The sequence below is a fragment of the Engystomops pustulosus genome, chromosome 2 (genome assembly GCF_040894005.1).
Source record: "Engystomops pustulosus chromosome 2, aEngPut4.maternal, whole genome shotgun sequence".
Taxonomy (NCBI): domain Eukaryota; kingdom Metazoa; phylum Chordata; class Amphibia; order Anura; family Leptodactylidae; genus Engystomops; species Engystomops pustulosus.
The window spans coordinates 198,928,526-198,948,731 of NC_092412.1; the positions used below are offsets into that span (position 1 = coordinate 198,928,526).

The 20,206-nt window shown below is 39.3% G+C and overlaps 1 protein-coding gene across 5 annotated transcripts in view; it reads left to right on the top strand.

Annotated features, from left to right (window-relative positions):
• SYTL5 (synaptotagmin like 5) overlaps positions 1 to 20,206 on the top strand; it is a 158,613-nt gene that overhangs the window by 52,260 nt on the left and 86,147 nt on the right. For all 5 annotated transcript variants that reach the window (XM_072137799.1, XM_072137803.1, XM_072137801.1 and 2 more), the window contains exon 2: positions 11,348 to 11,681. In XM_072137799.1, the coding sequence (XP_071993900.1) occupies positions 11,563 to 11,681 (119 nt within the window). In that variant the 5' untranslated portion in view covers positions 11,348 to 11,562. The remainder of the gene's footprint in view (positions 1 to 11,347; positions 11,682 to 20,206) is intronic.

The following is a 20,206-nucleotide window of genomic DNA, read 5'->3' on the forward strand; positions in this document are numbered from 1 at the left end:
CTGATAACCTATCCTGACAAATAATGAGCTGTTCTAAGAGCTATGACCTATATTGTACATGTAGCCAGATGCACGAGACTCCTGCCAGTAACGGGAACAGCAGCTTCAATCACTATCACTGTCCAGAGGGTAGTTCATTCTTATGACAAATGGGTTTAAAACAGGGTGGAACTGAAACAAAACTTGGAAAATTTAGGAAATTGTCCTTGTTGCCTACACCAACCAATCACAGTGCAGATTTCATTGCTTTTAATCCCCATGAAAAATAAAAGCTGTATTGTGTTTGGTTGCTATAGACAACAAAGAAAGGTATCATTTTAGACATTTCACTAATTCTACCTAGAAAGTATATGTAGAGTATGCAGAATATTTCCTCCTACAATAATAAAAAACCTGTTTATGACTAAGTTCTGTTTCCTTTAGAAAGTCAACTCCACATGCGTGCAACCAGACTCGCCATCCTTGACATTCCTGTTTGTCTCACCAGTGACAGTTGCATTTTAATTACTGTAATTATGTTTCCATGCAAGCACGACCTGAGGCTTATAAAAGTCTTTCATTATGGTAATGCATATCAAGGAGGTGCACTATAAATATTCACATAATGTCATTTATTGGCCAACTTTGTGCCAGTTGTTATGTTCCTCAGTGTAAGAACTGTGGTTAAAGCGAACCTGTCATCAGGAATGTCATTTTTATCTGGTGACAGGTTTTTTAGCTTATTAGATGCTGATTTTAAAAATGTTTTTGTCAACATTCTGAATCATTTCACATTACCTGGGTACCTGCCAACAGTGTGTGGTGAGGCTGGGGGGGGGGGGGGGGAGCTGCTTGTGTATTGAGCAGGCAGTAAAGGGGGATGGTGTGGAGTAGAGGAACTATAGATGAGGAGACACAAGCACACACAGACTGCAGCAGCCCCCCCCCCCCAGGACTCTCCACACCCTACTGGGAGGGAGCCAGGGAATGTAAAATAGACTATTATAAACTGCTGTAATGATTCCGAATGCTGACAAAGGCATTTTTAAAATCAGCATAGCATAGGCTATTGGAATCCATCACCAGCCAGAAATGACATTCCTGGTGACAGGTTCCCTTTAATGGACTAACTTGACACTCATTTCTGACTGCTGGGACACCATCGTTTAACAGAATGGGGGTCCCAGAGGTTGACTTTGAATAGAGCAGTGGTAAATTATGTGCGTTGCTATGACACTTTCGACCATTATACAGAATTTGTAGGCCTATATATATCATAGACAGGCAGTTGCTTAAAGGCAATATACTGTCTGTTCATACCTTATAAAGCAGCATCTCTGATAGAATGATAGAATTCACTTTGCCCTTCGATGCAAGATCTGGCCATTCTAATTCTTTTTCCATAGTCTCTTTTTTTAATTACGTTTTAAAATATGCTAATGAGCTGTAAGTGCTGGGGGGGGGGGTCTGCTGATGACCATAGAGCACTTAGTTCATTAGCCATAAAAAAGGATTACAAGGCAAGATCCTGCAACAGTGTACAAAGTGTATTCTGTCAGAGATGCTACTTTATAAGGTATGAATCAGACGTTTTCCTTTTCCTTTAAGAAACCTGTGACCACCACAGCCCATTTACCAACTAACACTGGACTCTCTAAACTCTTGTTTCTGTGGCTTATCTGTATGAAGTCTCTTTTTTTCAGCATCCATTCTACATACTGTGAGCATACAAACAAAAACACAACAGGAGAGGACTGCAAGAGGTTTACCATTTGCTATAATTGCTATAATGCAGAACAAACCCACATCGGGGAAAGGTGTCCTTCCTAGCTGCTTTAGGATCGTTTCACTGATCAATGGTTATTTCAGCAGCTCCCCAAGCTCCTAGAGGAACCATGTAAACAACCATATTAACAATATTAACCCCTTACTACTTGGCCTTTTTTAGTTTTTTCAATTTCATTTTTCACTCACCAACTTCAAAAATCTATAACTTTTTTATTTTTCCACATAAAGAGCTGTGTTATGGGTTATTTTCTGCGTAACAAATTGCACTTCATAGTGACGGTATTTAATATTCCATGGCGTCTACTGGGAAGCAGGAAAAAAATTCCAAATGCAGTGGAAATGGTGAAAAACCACATTTGCAACTTTTTCTTGTGGGCTTGGATTTTACAGCTTTCACTCTGCATCCCAAATGACATGTCTACTTTATTCTTTGGGTTGGTACAATCACGTGGATACCAAATTTGTATAGGTTTTATAATGTTTTCATACATTTAAAAAAATTAAAACCTCCTGTACAAAATATTTTTATTTTAATTTTGCCATCTTCTGGCGCCAATAACTTTTTCATACTTTGGTGTACGGAGCTGTGGGTAGTGTCATTTTTTGAAAATTTTGATGGCATTTTCATTGCTATAATTTTTGGTACTGTGCGACCTTTTGATCACTTTTTATGAATTTTTTTATATTTTTCAAAATGGCAAAAAAATGCCATTTTCGACTTTGGACGCTATTTTCCGTTAAACGCAGTGAAAAAACTTTATTAAATTTTGATAGATCAAATTATAATTATTATATTTTTAATTTTTTTTTTTAACTTTTTTTTATTTTTACTTTTACTATTTTTCAGACTCCCTAGGGTACTCTAACCCTAGGTAGTCTGATTCATCCTATCATATACTGCCATACTACTGTATGGCAGTATATGTGGATTTTACTCCCCATGCATTACAATGTGCAATTAGCACATTGTAATGCATGGGTTAAAACTAAGTAGCCTCGGGTATTCGGAACACCCGAGGCTACCATGGCGACGGATCGCCGCTCCCCGTGACGTCATCGAGGAGCGGCGATCCCCGACAAGATGGCGGCGCCCATGCGGCGCCATCTCTTTGAAGCCGCCGGCAGCATTGCCGGCAGCGATCGAGGTGAAAACACCCGCAATCGGTGCTAGCACCGATCGTGGGTGTTTTCACCTCGATCGCCGCGGCAGCAAAGACTTACGGGCAAAGACTTATGCAGCAAAGACTTACCGGGTATGGAGAGGGCTCGGCCCACGAGCCCTCTCCATGCACCGGGACCCGTCGGGAAGGGTTTAAAAGGATAAAAGGGCTCTCATGGGGAGATAATAACCTAATAGGACAGAATGACACCAGAAAAACACTGAGGGTGCGGTCACATGTCGTATTTATCGCTTTTTTTGTAAATGCAAGTGTTGCACCTGTTTAATTAGGCAAATCTCTCTTTAGCTGTTGCAATGCGTTTTTTAAGCGCATGTGTTAAACACGACGTGTGACCCCACCCTGATTCTACTCTGTTCTACCAATATGTTCTGTTTATTTAGGACTAAAAATGGACATAGTCCATCTCCATAAAAACAAAGCAAAGAGAATATTTATACATATGTCCAGTTGGGGTAAAAAAAAATGTTTCGGGTAAAAACCATTTATCAGATCAAGCAAAGAACAAATGGCATAAAGCCTAGAGTCCCACAGAAAAGGGTGTTGAACCAATTAAATACATAATTACATTAGTATATAAATAAATAAATGCATAATTGAATTCATAACTTCATTTCTGCACTGTTTATGAATTAAATTATGCATTTATTTATTTATCTACTGTCTATACTCGAGTATAAGTATACCTAATTTTAACTAAAAAAAACTGGGAAAACCAATTGACTTGAGTTTAAGCCAAGGGTGTGGGAAATGCATTTGTCACATCCTCCAGCCACTATGTAGTCAGCCAGCCCCCTGTTCCCCAGTATATAGCCAGAATCCACTGTCCCCAGTATATAGCCAGCAAGCCCCCTGTCCCCCAGTGTATAGGCAGCTAGCCCTTCCCTCCTAGTATTTAGCCTGACAGCCCCTGCCCCCTAGTATACAGCCAGCAGCCATTCAGCCCCAGTATATAGCCTGCAGCCCATTCCCCCACTAAAAGGCCATTCAGCACCAGTATATAACCTGCAGTCCCCGCCCCCACTATATAACCATTCAGCCCCAGTATATAGCCATTCATCCCCAGTATGTAGCTTGCAACCTCCGCACCCACTATATAGCCATTCAGCCCCAGTATATAGCCTTCCAGCTCCCTGCCCAGGAGGTATGCCCAGCCTATAAGAAAAGAAAGAAGAAGACCTGCGGGGGGAAGGGGTGTTGGAAAGGTAAGTATACTGTTTATTTTTTTTAATTGATTCGAGTATAAACCGAATTAGGGTTTTTCAGCACATTTTTTATGCTGAAAAACTTAACTTGTACTTGAGTATATACAGTATGTACTAATGTAATTATGTCTTCAATTATGTCTTAACGGAGATGGACTATGTCCATTTTTAGTCCTAAATAAATAGAACATATTGGTAGAACAGAGTAGAGTCTGTGTATTTCTGCTGTTGACAGTGTCCTATTAGGTATTAGCGGCTCATGAGAGCCCCTTCCCTTTTAATAACATTACTGTAAGGAGGGAGACTATGGAGGGACTACTGGTGTGTTTAGGGCCCCTTTAGTTTATTTTGGATACCAATTGAGGAGGTTCAATAGTGTGAGGATGTCCCTTTTTTCATTTTTGTCACTTGGCCACTAATGCCAGTACCAAACTGTACTACCCATTACGCAGTAAAAACCTTATATACAGCAATATTACATATTTGCAGAAAATTGAAGCTTTTGCCAATATTACTCATAATTTTATGCATTTCATGTGCACATGCTTCACTGATTCAGTGTATGAGCACCTTATTCCTATGGCTGCTTCAGGCTTTTTATATATTAATTACAGTAAAATGATGATTATAAAGGTTTTGACCTTCCTCCTCACAATATGCAGCGTATGTTATCTGTGTTTAGTCGGTCATTATTGCTGCATCACTGTTAGAACTGGCAGACTGGAAATATAATGAGAACATTGCTTCCCTGTAATTGTATAGGAGATGATGATGAATATAAATGAGTTTATAATGTAGAATGTCTCATTATACATGTATTGCTATGCTAAATGCTACCGTTATAAGGCTATAAAATGTGTCTATAATATCATAGTATTTGCAGTAGCTATTTTACTGCCTGCTGTTAGTTTACATTATTATATGAACTGATCAATATTTTGAATTATTTTATTAATATACACATTTTGTTCAGAATCACATGAACTGGACTAGGATAATACAGGGTGTCAAATTTATTTTCACATAACCTTCACATAAGGCCACATAATTCTTACAGTTGGAATTGTAGGACTGTATAAATGTAAATACTGTTACATAACTGTTACATATTAGTTATGCCCTCTGAGGCAGGAACATTCTTTTTAAAACATCTGCTACCATAAACCCTCAACTAGAACTAATTACAAGCCTTTAGGCAAGGTAGAAAAAGGTGCATTTTTTTCCATTTCCCACCTTGGAAAACATATTTTCATATTTCCCAGAATCTCCCAGTGGAACGTCAATGGCTAGAAGTCTTCACACGCCTATAAGGTGGCCTTAATTGGCAAACTCTCCAGAAGGAAAACTCTTACTTCCTGACACAAACCTTTGTTCACTCAGCAATTCTGAGCAAACGCACCACATTTCTATGTATAAATGCACAGCCTGTCCTTACCTGTAGCAAACTGCTTGCAAATGTTGTGAAGAGTCTGCACTGCCCTATACATTTTTATGTTGCTGTTATGTTAAAGGGGTTGTCTGAGACTTATCAAAAACACAAAAGGTGGCCGGGAGGGGGCTGCTCAGCTTCCGGCTGGCCGTGGCTAGCCATGGCCATCTGTCCCTATTCACAGTTTTTCATATGCGTGACAAATGGTTGTTGGTCCGGTCGGAAGCTGAATCCAGCACTGCTCCCGCGGCCATGTTTGTTTACATAGGGAGAAGACCGGAGCGACAGCAACGCGGGACACCCGGAGGGCGCCGGAAGGTCAGTACATCTTTATTTTTTTAAGCAGCCCCTTCCGGACACCTTTTTCATTTTTTTGATAATTCTCGGACAACCCCTTAAATAGAGATGTCATAATAGTAACTGCTCTTATACACTAACCGGCCACTTTATTAGGTACACCTGTCCAACTGCTCGTTAACACTTAATTTCTAATCAGCCAATCACATGGCGGCAACTCAGTGCATTTAGGCATGTAGACATGGTCAAGACAATCTCCTGCAGTTCAAACCGAGCATCAGTATGGGGAAGAAAGGTGATGTGAGTGCCTTTGAACGTTGCATGGTTGTTGGTGCCAGAAGGGCTGGTCTAAGTATTGCAGAAACTGCTGATCTACAGGGATTTTCACGCACAACCATCTTTAGGGTTTACAGAGAATGGTCCGAAAAAGTAAAAACATCCAGTGAGCGGCAGTTCTGTGGGCGGAAATGCCTTGTTGATGCCAGAGGTCAGAGGAGAATGGGCAGACTGGTTCGAGCTGATAGAAAGGCAACAGTGACTCAAATCGCCACCCGTTACAACCAAGGTAGGCAGAAGAGCATCTCTGAATGCACAGTACGTCGAACTTTGAGGCAGATGGGCTACAGCAGCAGAAGACCACACCGGGTGCCACACCTTTCAGCTAAGAACAGGAAACTGAGCCTACAATTTGCACAAGCTCATCGAAATTGGACAGTAGAAGATTGGAAAAACGTTGCCTGGTCTGATGAGTCTCGATTTCTGCTGCGACATTCGGATGGTAGGGTCAGAATTTGGCGTCAACAGCATGAAAGCATGGATCCATCCTGCCTTGTATCAACGGTTCAGGCTGGTGGTGGTGGTGTCATGGTGTGGGGAATATTTTCTTGGCACTCTTTGGGCCCCTTGGTACCAATTGAGCATCGTTGGAATGCCACAGCCTACCTGAGTATTGTTGCTGACCATGTCCATCCCTTTATGACCACAATTTACCCAACATCTGATGGCTACTTTCAGCAGGATAATGCGCCATGTCATAAAGCTGGAATCATCTCAGACTGGTTTCTTGAACATGACAATGAGTTCACTGTACTCAAATGGCCTCCACAGTCACCAGATCTCAATCCAATAGAGCATCTTTGGGATGTGGTGGAACGGGAGATTCGCATCATGGGTGTGCAGCCGACAAATCTGCGGCAACTGTGTGATGCCATCATGTCAATATGGACCAAAATCTCTGAGGAATGCTTCCAGCACCTTGTTGAATCTATGCTACGAAGAATTGAGGCAGTTCTGAAGGTGAAAGGTCGTCCATCCCGGTATTACCATGGTGTACCTAATAAAGTGGCCGGTGAGTGTATATATCAGTCAGGAACAACCTTGCTAGCCTTCTTGGTGATATAGCGGTAATAAACCATAGATCTGTGGGTTAAAAATCACATCCTTCTAGCAAATGATATTCCATATACCGTAAGTCATAAAGTACACTTCTGCTACAAGGGGCACAGTAACCATTCTGAATGGTTTATATCTACAGGTTTTATGAGGTTCATCACCAAATCCTTGAAGAACCCCTTCTAGACAATACTTTTTATATTATTCTGTCAGTGACTCCAGTGCCCCTTATTTGGCCGAGCCACAGAAATATTGACAAAGACATAAAAACCTCTATAGAAAAACTTAAAATTAGTTATTTAACAGTGTTCTGGACTAGATAATGAATACCATTTCATAGTAGAGTACAAATATATGACAGCTGATAATAGCAAAAACCTCTAAAATGTTATCAATTATTCAGGTTTTTCACAACATACAGATTAGAGGAAGGTCATAATTCATACAGTTAATGGAATGTCAGTGTGGGCTATAAATCAGCTGGGACCAGCGTCACACTAGTAAAGGTTGCTGAGCGTTATCAAGATCTAATCCGAGAATATGAAATAGATCCACTATGTTTAAAATATGCAGATAACATTAACAATGACCAGAGGGAAATTGAGATTTTTACTGTTAATGTGTAATTTACAGGCAGCAAACAAAAGCAAGACTGTAAGTAAAGGAACAACGAGGCCTATTACTGTATTACAAGAGGGTTGAAATCTGAACTCTGGACTGTTACATCTGTTATTCTGCCCATAGTATGTCCTATACCACCAATAGTTCTGCTATAATGCCCAGTGTAATGCTTAATGTGTTGGTGAAACATCTACTAAACACAGACATGTACAGTTTGCCTTTTTGTAGGTAGGTGATGGGCAGCAGCTCCAATGTATTATGGCAAAACACATATGTAAATTGTATTTCAGTATCTCAGGGACATTGGCAGTGGCGCTGCAGTCTGAGTTATGTGGTGTGTGAAGATACGACACTATTCCATTCTACATGGGATGGTCACTGTCTTTTAAACGATGTCATCCCTGAGAGATTTTCCATAACCACTGGGTGACTTGCAAAACTGTTTGTAACCATCACATCGGCGTCCTTGTTCAAGGTCATTTCTTATTTCTGTCTATGTGCTTCCTGAAGTGTGGGCACAAGCGCATCACTAATAGGAACAAAGAGGTCTGGCCAACTAATAATCTCAATATAATAAAAAATTTTTATTTTTTTTTTAATTCTAAAAATTCTTATTGTACAAAAGTGCACCGAAAATAGTTTTTTCATATAATTAAAATTCAAATGCAATATTTATCATTACATTTTCAAACTTCTATACTCACTCCCTCCCAATCCCGCCACACAACCCCCGGCCGCCCCACCAGGCAAAAACTAAATAAAAAAAATAAAATAATCCTAGACCCTTCCTTTTATCTACTCCATTTTAACTTGAACCCCCTATTCATAATTCCCTTTCTTTACAATATTAATGTCAGAATTTCTTATGCCCAAACTAGATTCATATCTTTGAATCCTGTCCACTAAATTCCGCCAAAAACCAATGTTTTGTTTTTTTAACCCTTTTCCAATCTTTTATTATTACTAAATGATCCAAGAATTGTAGTTTACATATTAAAACTTGTATAGTTTTACATAATAAGTCTCCTGTATACCCAAGATCGGGTCAAGAGGGAGATTAATACCCAGCCTCAAGTTAATGGGGCACATTCACTTACCCGTTGTGCTCCGCCATTAATTAAATCCATTAATACCATTATATATCCTAGATAAAAAAAATGTTCTTTTACAATGTTTGCTGACCCACTCAGCTAGTTATACAAGAAGGAACATTGGTGGCTGCTAGAAATTTAGGACTTTTCCCTCCAGTTCTATGTAACCAGATTTTAAAAATTCTGTGCAAAGATGTGATTTGGGATTTTACAGGTCTGGCTGACTATACAAAGAAGGTTTAAAAGATTTTATAGTTTACTGGAAACAGTATGGAGACACATTATTCACTAGACCACTAGGTGCCACTTTAATTGTATAGAGAGCAAATCAGGAGCAAGTTTGTAAATTTTGAACAATACTGTCTGACAAGGCAAGTGTAAAAATGTTATATAAAGTGTGTGTATGAGTGTATGTATGTATATATATATAATACATTTGTAGTATTAAATAAGTGCAGAGAGTAAAAACCACTGCAAGTAAAAATAAAATGTGTGTTTGTATGTCAGTACAGTATATACTCATGTAAGTGTGTGCGTGTTTGGAGTTGTTTGTGCAAAGATTATTTGCCCGCCTATGCACTTTTTTAAACTTTACAAGCAAACATCTTTTACATTAAAGGTTGTATACTTTTGCTTTTATTCTTAGAAAGATTGTTTGCTTTAGTAACCCACACCTACAAAGCATACCTGACACTTTCCTATCCCATACATTGATATTACACGCTACCTTTTTGAAGGCAGACACATACCCAACATGCCTTAGTATTTTACTTTATGCAAAATACCTTTAGTAAATTACTTCCTGTTATTCTATCACAACTCAACTACAGGCAATTTTGTAGGTTTGTTCTTAAGCTGAATTTGTTTGTAAGTCGAAACTGTATACTTTATAATTGTAACAAATTTTTGGATTTTAAAAATGTTGGATTGTCATGAGAACCAGGATTAACAATAAAGCTTCATTACAGACACTTTTAATAACTTCTATAGCTGTTTATTGTAGCCTAGGGCTAAAGTACAGTAAATTACCAATCACCAGAGGTCTGTTTGTAACTAGGTGTTTCAGGTGTTCTTAGGTAGGGAACCTTCTGTATTTCAAAAACTATTTTGTAATGAATAGTTCAGGAAACTTTGTCAAATATTTTATCAAAGGAAATTGCTTCTATGCCCTTTTATGACCCCTGTCTTGCCTGCTCAACTGCTAATCTGACTGCTGAGATCTGTCTTCAGTTATGCTTTGTAAGTCTATACAAGGAGGAAGGACCATGTAGTGCATACAGAGACACAGATATGCTGCATCATATGACAGTAAGTGTTTGGAAGTGGATTTGTAGCAGGTTTTAGCAGTACTGCACAATATTAATAGAAGTACATATCTGGTGAAATGGATATTTTACTGAAATCTGCTTCAAGTGTTTCTGGATCTCTCTCCCCTCTGCTGCTCACTGAACATGGAATGGGCAGTTGACTAAGCAGTTTAGCAGGCAGGATAAGGGCTGATAAAGAAATAAAAAAAATATATTTAGATTTCTGAAAATATATTCAACTTCTAGTTTTTTTTTTAATCTTAACTATTCATTTACAAAAATTGTGATGTAAGATACAAGGAGTCCCTGCTACTAATTGATTCCAGTGTTGGCACTGTTTAGCATGGAAGTAGGGAATCTTTGTACCAGTTTGGTCAGCCTGTGACATAGGATTAGGTCCATGATCATACATTAATCATGAATAGTGTGAAATAGCCCTTAGTTAATAAGGTTGTTCACCCTCGGTCATCTCCCATCTATTAGTTATGAAGAATAGGCTAGAATATAGAATAAAATACTGTTTAACTTCATTAACTTCTGGCTCAAAAACAGTTCTACATCAGAAATAAAATAGCCTAATGTCTAACCTTTCATTGATTCCATCCTAGTTAATTTTTCACAGCTGTAAAAGGATTGTCTAGCCCTCTTGAGGCCTAATCAGTGACAAAAAAATCATATTGAAATCAGTTTTTAAAATTGCTTACATAAATTCAAGTGTTTTGAACATGTTTTTGTGTGTTTGCATAAAAAATGTGCTGTACTGAAATACATGTCAAAAACAATGGTCGCACGGGGTAAACTAACACTTAAACATTTTAATAACGCTGTTTTACAGCTATATTAATTTTGTTGTGTTAAACTGACACATATCCATGGAATAACAGATTGTTGGCCACACTGTAAAAACTGGGGACAATATGGCCATGAGTTGTAGTATATAAGGGTTTTTATTGTTAGAATTGTTGCACAGTTTAGCTGACATTTTTCTATATTCTTCTGCAGAAACTCATTGAACAGACTGTGGTCATATATTATTCATCTTTTATTCTTTTTTTTCCAGATTGGACAACAATGACGATTATTTATCACAGATCGATCTCCAGCCATAAAGTACAACTTAGCTTCAGTACCTCCACAGTAACTCAAGTACAAAGTGAGAACTTCTTAGCACAATATACGGCCAGAAAAGGATCTATGTGAATATATTACTTATCAAGTATACCAGCTGAATGAGTCGGACAGTATAAGTTATTGCTCTTCATATTATCTGTAATTATGTCTAAAACCGCAGAAATTCTCAACCTGTCCTATTTGTTGGACCAAGAAAAAGAGGCCATTTTAGCTGTGCTAAAGCGTGATGAAAACCTCAGGAAAATAGAGGATAAGAGAGTAAGGTAAGCTCAGTTAATACATTAAATTATATGGTATGGTCTTGAATAGGTCAAAGGAAACCTACCATAAGGAATTTACTATCAGAAGTAGATTTGATGGTAGATTCCTTCTGCCTGCCTCTGTCCTAATCTGTAATTTAATAATCCAAGAACCTAACCTACCTTGTTAAAAACTCACCGGTGTGCTTTTATCAGCCTTCCCGGGGGCCAGTCTGACCCTGCTTTTGTGGGATAAGAAGTAAAAGTTGGACAGTGTAACAGTCTGTAAAGCTACAGTACAGCACAGATGGGCTCTGGTAATGCCCTGCAGAACTCTTCTAACTCATTAATATAATTTTAAGAATTGATTTTAGAAGAAAGGAGGTCATGGATAACAAATATAAGACGATTACCACAGTGCCTGGATCTGTGAGTAAGTGCCCTTGCATTATCATTCATGATTTTGATGGTAGATTTCCTTTAACTTTGGTAAAACAGTGATTATTTTTTTGGAATATCAATTCCTCACAGTTTTTAGATTTCTGCTTCCTGTCATTTAGCAGGAAGCTTCATTGTTTACTTCATGTGGATAATAATCTGTCCATGTGATACCACACAGGTGCACAGCTCTGATTTTGCTCTCTGATATAATGAGCCGTGTACTTTTGTGACATCACATGACCAGGGACAGATTTCTATCCACTGGAAGTAAACGATTAAGCTTTCAGTTGAATGGCAAGCTAAGATGGCTAAAATTTACTTACAAAATTTTCTTTTCCTGTGGTCCAAAGGCAGCACAAGGAACACAATGAGACTAGTTCCCCTAGGTATAATCACACAGAGACATGTTAGAAAGCAATGACTACTCAAAGCAGTAGAAAAAACAACGACCTGGGGTTTGTAATGAACCAATAGGAATAATTATATAATGAAGGGAGAGTGCTTGTGCTACAGGAAAAGAAAATTTCAGCCTTCCGGGTTGTCCTTCAAGCAGCACAAGGAACACAATAAAACTTGTAAAGCAATAAATTTAATAAGAGTGGGATTGACTTGGCAGCTGTAGCATTTTTGCCAAAAGCAGACCCTTCTATAGTGGGAGACACTGAAGGGGTTAACTGTGGATGGACCATTGAGTATAACGACTTATGAAGTCGAAGTATGAAGTGACAAAGTGGCAGTTTTGCAAATTTAGTCCGATGGGAAGAGATCAGCTACTGTCCCTATAGTTGCAGATGTGCGGTTGGGATCAGCCTTAATACACAGTGGAGATGGTAATCCAGAAGGTTTCTAACACTTCTGGATAGCACCTCTGATCCATCCGGCCAGGGTAGCTAGCTGGCCTTTAAATCTCCATGTTGAAGGGAAAACCCTTCTGATTTCCTAAAGCATTACACTTTTGAAGGCAGAGAACAAAATCCCACATAACATCCAACGAATGCCACATGACTTGATCTCAATCTTGAGGATCTGGAAATAGTAAATTTCTTGAGTTATGTCTTTAGAAGATGATACTTCTGGTAAGAAAGCCAGGCATTGATTTGAGTATAGGCATATATTTCATCATCATATTCACATCACTGAGGACTGAAAAAAAATCACCAAAATCCCTTTAATAGGGCACTCAGGAAGGGCTTCAAACACGTCATGGTGCGACCACAGTGACCAAGAATAGAATTTTCGAAAACATAGCCAAATGATAGTAGCTTTCAGCTTTGGATCAAAAGGAGGACGAGAAGTTAATAGAACCACAGTCAGATCCCCTGAAGTTCCTGGTGGATTGAAACAAAGACTCAAATTAGGTCTACAGGATGTTGATTTTAAGAACCTTGTCATACTCTCAATCCATAGAGAACAGAAACAAAGGGGCACTATCGGGAAGCCTTCGTTTAGATATTAAATGCCTTTTACGTAACGTTCAGAGATGACATTAGTTATACATAGAAGCATATAGGTGGTGCTCTGCGTTTTAGCACAAGACAAGTCCAATAAATAATAGAAAGAACGGGAAACGCGGCCACTCACCGTTTAAAAAATCTTTTTTTTTCATCATCCGTAAAAAAAGTCACATGGCACAGACCGGTCAGGATAGAGGTAGGAGCAGGGGGTTTGGACAAGACGACAGCCGTTTCGCGCTGTTCAGCGCTTTCTCTAGCCTCTATGGCTCCTGAGCGAGAGCGGAAGTAGATTGTGTTCTTAGAAAGCACAATATAAAACAACATGAATAGTTACATTAAAAGAGGAACAAGATATGTAAGTACAAATGTGAAGCACAAAATTTTAAAAAAGAAGCGGACTAGTCATAATTACATTCTGGCTGTAGAGTATGTAAAAAGGTGCACTCGGAAAAGTATGCATCGGTGGAGAAGTAACTGAGAGCGATACATTAGTATGGGGCTAGTTGGGGCGATAGCATAGTATTGTTTATAGCGGGCATAGCTTGAGGTACATTCAGAATTGGTTTGACAAAACTAGAGAAATACTCACATATCGTTTTTGTCATTGAGCCCTAAAGGACCCATTGCGTTTGTCCTCATAATCCAGCGTGCCTCTTTTCTAAAGAGGTCCCTGTGACAGTCTCCGCCGTTGGGAGATACCGGTACGTGTTCGATACCTCCGAAGCGGAGTACTTGTGTATTGCCCCCATGTATTTTATTTACGTGCTCGATGAGCCTTGGTGCACCTTTTTTACTTTTAATTGAATAGCAGTGTTCGCTGAATCTAATGTGTAGGGGTCTTATTGTTTTCCCTATATAAAAGAATCCATACAGACATGTGATTGCATAAACTATAATTTGCGATTTACATGAAAAGACCTGGTGCAGTGATATATTTACACCTCCTAAGCATAGGTGGTTAGCCTTTATATTTTGGTCGCAGTATCTGCACTGACCACATCAGAAATTTCCGTTAGGAATCATTTTGTTCAGCCAGTTATTTTTAGGAGGGGGTAGACGACTACGTACGAGTATGTCTCGTATACTTTTGCTCCTTCTAAATGAGATTAGAGGTGGTGCCATGGTTAACTTAACTTAACTCTTAAAAGAGGGTCTTCAGCTAACATATACCAATTTTTGTGTATAATATTTTTTATTTTTTGGGCCGTTGGACTATAGTTAAAGGTGAAAGTGAAGCGCTTTGAATCCAGAAAAAAATCGCTTTGCTAAGTTTACACATTGCTTTTTAAGATATGTGGACAATATTTTTGTAGTTTGGTCTGGCACAGAAGAAGTCTTCCAAGAATTCATGTCATATATCAATGCAAACACTATAAATATGTACTTTACTTATAAAATTGCAGAAACACAATACGAATTCTTAGATGTATTGGTACAAGTTAAAAATTCCTCTCTTTCCACGACAGTTTTCAGAAAAGACACAGCCACTAATAGCCTCTTACATCACGATAGCTACCACCCACAACACGTAAAAACTGCAGTCCCATACAGTCAATTCGTCCGTCTTAGATGGGTAAATAGCAGCAAAGAATCATTTCTAGCACAAGCAGATGACCTAAAGGAGAGGTTATTAAAAAGAAGCTATCCCCCCAGGATCATAGAAGAGACGTTTCAAAAAGCAGCGACCCTCAAACGTGAAGACCTACTACACTCCAAACATATCAAAAAAAGACAACAGGATTCAAAGCGCTTCACTTTCACCTTTAACCATGGTCCAACGGCCCAAAAAATATTATACACAAAAAGTGGTATATGTTAGCTGAAGACCTTCTTTTAAGAGAGTTAACCATGGCACCACCTCTAATCTCATTTAGAAGGAGCAAAAGTATACGAGACATACTCGTACGTAGTCGTCTACCCCCTCCTAAAAATAACTGACTGAACAAAAGGATTTCTAACGGAAATTTCCGATGTGGTCATTGCAGATACTGCGACCAAAATATAAAGGCTAACCACCTATGCTTAGGAGGTTTAAATATATCACTGCACCAGGTCTTTTCATGTAAATCGCAATTTACAGTTTATGCAATCACATGTCTGTATGGATTCTTTTACATAGGGAAAACAATACGACCCCTACACATTAGATTCAGCGAACACTGCTATTCAATTAAAAGTAAAAAAGGTGCACCAAGGCTCATCGAGCACGTAAATAAAATACATGGGGGCAATACACAAGTACTCCGCTTCGGAGGTATCGAACACGCACCGGTACCTCCCAACGGCGGAGGCCGTCAGAGGGACCTCCTTAGAAAAGAGGCATGCTGGACTATGTGGACAAACGCAATGGGTCCTTTAGGGCTCAATGACAAAAACGATATGGGAGTATTTCTCTAGTTTTGTCAAACCAATTCTGAATGTACCTCAAGCTATGCCTGCTATAAACAATACTATGCTATCGCCCCAACTAGCCCCATACTAATGTATCGCTCTCAGTTACTTCTCCTGCGATGCATACTTTTCCGAGTGCACCTTTTTACATACTCTACAGCCAGAATGTAATTATGACTAGTCCGCTTCTTTTTTAAAATTTTGTGCTTCACATTTGTACTTACATATCTTGTTCCTCTTTTAATGTAACTATTCATGTTGTTTTATATTGTGCTTTCTAAGAACACAATCTACTTCCGCTCTCGCTCAGGAGAGTCTTGGTTGCCAGGTTACAGGGAAGTGACGTCCCGCCTGCTAAATTAAATACCAGGTGTGGACGCCACTCCATAGAGGCTAGAGAAAGCGCTGAACAGCGCGAAACGGCTGTTGCCTTGTCCAAACCCCCGGCTCCTACCTCTATCCTGACCGGTCTGTGCCATGTGACTTGTCATACTCTGCTTGAAGAAACTGCAGCACAGCATTCAAGGCTTTTGGTTGCATAGACTTCTCAATACACAAGAACATGGAGATGGGGTGTATAACAGGGTTGGTCTACTAGTGAAAGATCTTCTAGCAGCCAGTAGGACCTTGTTTGTCTGTGACCTCGTTTAACAGTTCCCAGCTCAGATTTTGGCTGTCCACCTCCTGGTTGACAGCTTCCACAGTAGTATAGGAGGTTTAGCGAGGCTGGAAGTCTCCAGAATTTGCCTTTCAAAAAAGACCACAATAGTCAGAACGTGCAAGATCTGGTAGAATATTGTGTATTAGGTGACCTCCGAAGCAGTGACTTCATCTTCCTATATGGAGGCGAAGATCTGGAAGTGACTGACATAGAAGTTATTACATGTTCACAAGGACATGAGCGCAGAGATAACCGGCTTATAGGTGACACAGCAGTGCATAGATCGTACAGTAATACTGGCTGTGTATTGGATCACATAGCAGATAATATCGGCAGTGTATAAATCACATAAGATAACAGAGAACTCAGAAGAGTCCAGAGCATGGGCAATAACACTAGCAGTGTATGGAGTACATGCCTGTGCTAGTATATACTCCTAAGAGTAAAATGACAACTATGAGAACAGATGTCCAGATTTAAAATGGATATATGCTGGATAACATCTGATGGTAGAGGCAGCTGAGTTCAGAACAATGGTGAACAGAACCACATGATATAACCCTTCAGTGTACAGTAGTGGTATGTATAGTATAGAGATACCTCCGGTTACCTATTCCTCTCACCTGGATATAGATACAGTAGTGTTATGTACAGTATAGAGATACCTCCGGTACCTGTTCCTCACACCTGGCTGTAGTTACAGCAGCGTTATGTACAGTATATACAGTACAGACCAAAAGTTTGGATACCTTCTCATTCAAAGATGTTTCTGTATTTTCATGACTATAAAAATTGTAGATTCACACTGAAGGCATCAAAACTATGAAATAACACATGTGGAATTATATACTAAACAAAAAAGTGTGAAACAACTGAAAATATGTCTTATATTCTAGGTTCTTCAAAGTAGCCACTTTTTGCTTTGATTACTGCTTTGCACATTCTTGGCATTCTCTTGATGAGCTTCAAGAGATAGTCACCAGAAAAGTTTTCACATCAGGTGTGCCCTGCCAGGTTAAATAAGTGGGATTTCTTGCCTTATAAATGGGATTGGGACCATCAGTTATGTGCAGAAGTCAGGTGGATATTCAGTCTTACTGAATAGTCTGTTTGTAGTCTTTTTTTTCTAGCCATAATACAAATTCAAAGTAAAAATGAAAGAAAAACGAGTGGACATCATTACTTTTTTTTTTAGAAATGAAGGTCAGTCAGTCTGAAACATTTGATAGTGTCCCCAAGTACAGTTGCAAAAACTATCAAGCGTCACAAAAAGATACTGGCTCACATGAGGACCGCCCCAGGAAAGGAAGAACAAGAGCCCCCTCTGCTACAGAGGATAAGTTCATCTGAGTCAAGTTAACAGCAGCTCAGATTAGAAACCAGGTCAATAACACAGAGATTTAATAGCAGACACATCTCTACAACATCTGTTACTGGTTCGGAGCGCGCCAGAGCCCAGTGCATGGAGAGGGCTCGCGGGCCGAGCCCTCTCCATAGCCGGTAAGTCTTTGCTGTATATTGCAGCAAAGGCTTACCGGTAACACCCGCGATTGGTGCTAGCAATCCGGGTGATCCGTCGTCATGGTAGCCTCGGGTGTTCTGAATACCCGAGGCTACTTTGTTTTAACCCATCCATTACAATGTGCTAATTGCACATTGTAATGAATGGGGAGTAGAATCCACATATACTGCCATACAGTATTATGGCAGTATATGATAGGATGAATCAGACTACCTAGGGTTAGAGTACCCTAGGGAGTCTTAAAAATAGTAAAAGTAAAAATAAAAAAAAGTTTAAAAAAAAAATTATAATAAAAAAACCTAAAAATTCAAATCACCCTCCTTTCCCTAGAACTGATATAAATATAAATAAAAAGTAAAAATCATAAACACATTAGGTATTGCCGCGTTCGCAAATGTCCGATCTATCAAAATATAATAACGTTTTTTCACTGCGTTTAACCCCTTAACAGAAAATAGCGCCCAAAGTCGAAAATTGCATTTTTTTGCCATTTTGAAAAATGTAAAAAAATTAATAAAAAGTGATCAAAAGGTCACACAGTCCCAAAAATGATAGCAATGTAAACGCCATCAAAATTCACAAAAATGACACTACCCACAGCTCCGTACACCAAAGTATGAAAAAGTTATTGGCGCCAGAAGATGGCAAAATAAAAAAAAATATTTTGTACAGGAGGTTTTAATTTTTTTAAATGTATGAAAACATTATAAAACCTATACAAATTTGGTATCCATGTGATTGCACCGACCCAAAAAATAAAGTAGACATGTCATTTGGGAGAGTGAAAGCTGTAAAATCCTGGCCCACAAGAAAATGTGGTTTTTCACCATTTTCACTGCATTTGGAATTTTTTTCCCGCTTCCCAGTACACACCATGGAATATTAAATACCATCACTATGAAGTGCAATTTGTTAAACAGAAAATAAGCCATCACACAGCTCTTTATGTGGAAAAATAAAAAAGTTATAGATTTTTGAAGTTGGTGAGTGAAAAATGGAAGTGAAAAAACTAAAGGCCAAGTCGTTAAGGGGTTAAGAGGAGACTGTGTGCAGCAGCCTTCATGGTAAAACCATGAACATGAACATATACAGTTCCGACTTACATACAAATTCAACTTAAAGGGGTTGTCCGAGTTCTTGAAAAAAACTAAAAGTGGCCGGGAGAGGGCTGCTTTAAAAAAATAAAGTCCTACTTACCTTCTGGTGCCCTCCGTTATCCAGTGCTGGACTCAGCTTCCGGCCGGACCCGACAACCTTCTGACCCCCATACACAATGCTGTGTATAGGTACGGATAGGCGTGCCTGGCCACGGCCGTCCCGAAACTGAGTCCTGCGCTGCTCCGGCGGCCATGTTTGTTTACATGGCGCCCGGACCGGAGTGACAGCAGAGCTGGATACCGGAGGGCACCGGAAGGTAAGTAGTACTTTATTTTTTTTAAGCAGCCCTCTCCCACTTTTAGTTTTTTTCAAGAACTCGGACAACCCCTTTAAGTACAAACCCAAGGAACCTATCTTGTACATAACCCAGGGACTGCCTGTATTGAATATGGATAAAAAGGTCTGCAATTCTGAAATTCACAATTGAAAGCAAAGATGGATTTGTAACAAAACCAGGGGTTATGAACTGCACATGTTATATGCTCTATTCCTGATTGCAGAGAGACCAGATCCCTAATTAAATAAATACGGCGGGATTTATGCTCTATAAACCTCAGACCACAGATGGGAAAGTAACATCAGATTGCAGCATGTAGGTAGACCCCCCCCCACCTTACAGTATATAGGAGCCACAGAATATCTGTTCATCATATATGATAGGTGACAGCAATATACATATATATACACTCACTGGCCACTTTATTAGGTACACCTGTCCAACTGCTCGTTAACACTTAATTTCTAATCAGCCAATCACATGGCGGCAACTCAGTGCATTTAGGCATGTAGACATGGTCAAGACAATCTCCTGTAGTTCAAACCGAGCATCAATATGGGGAAGAAAGGTGATTTAAGTGCCTTTGAACGTGGCATGGTTGTTGGTGCCAGAAGGGCTGGTCTGAGTATTTCAGAAAATGCTGAT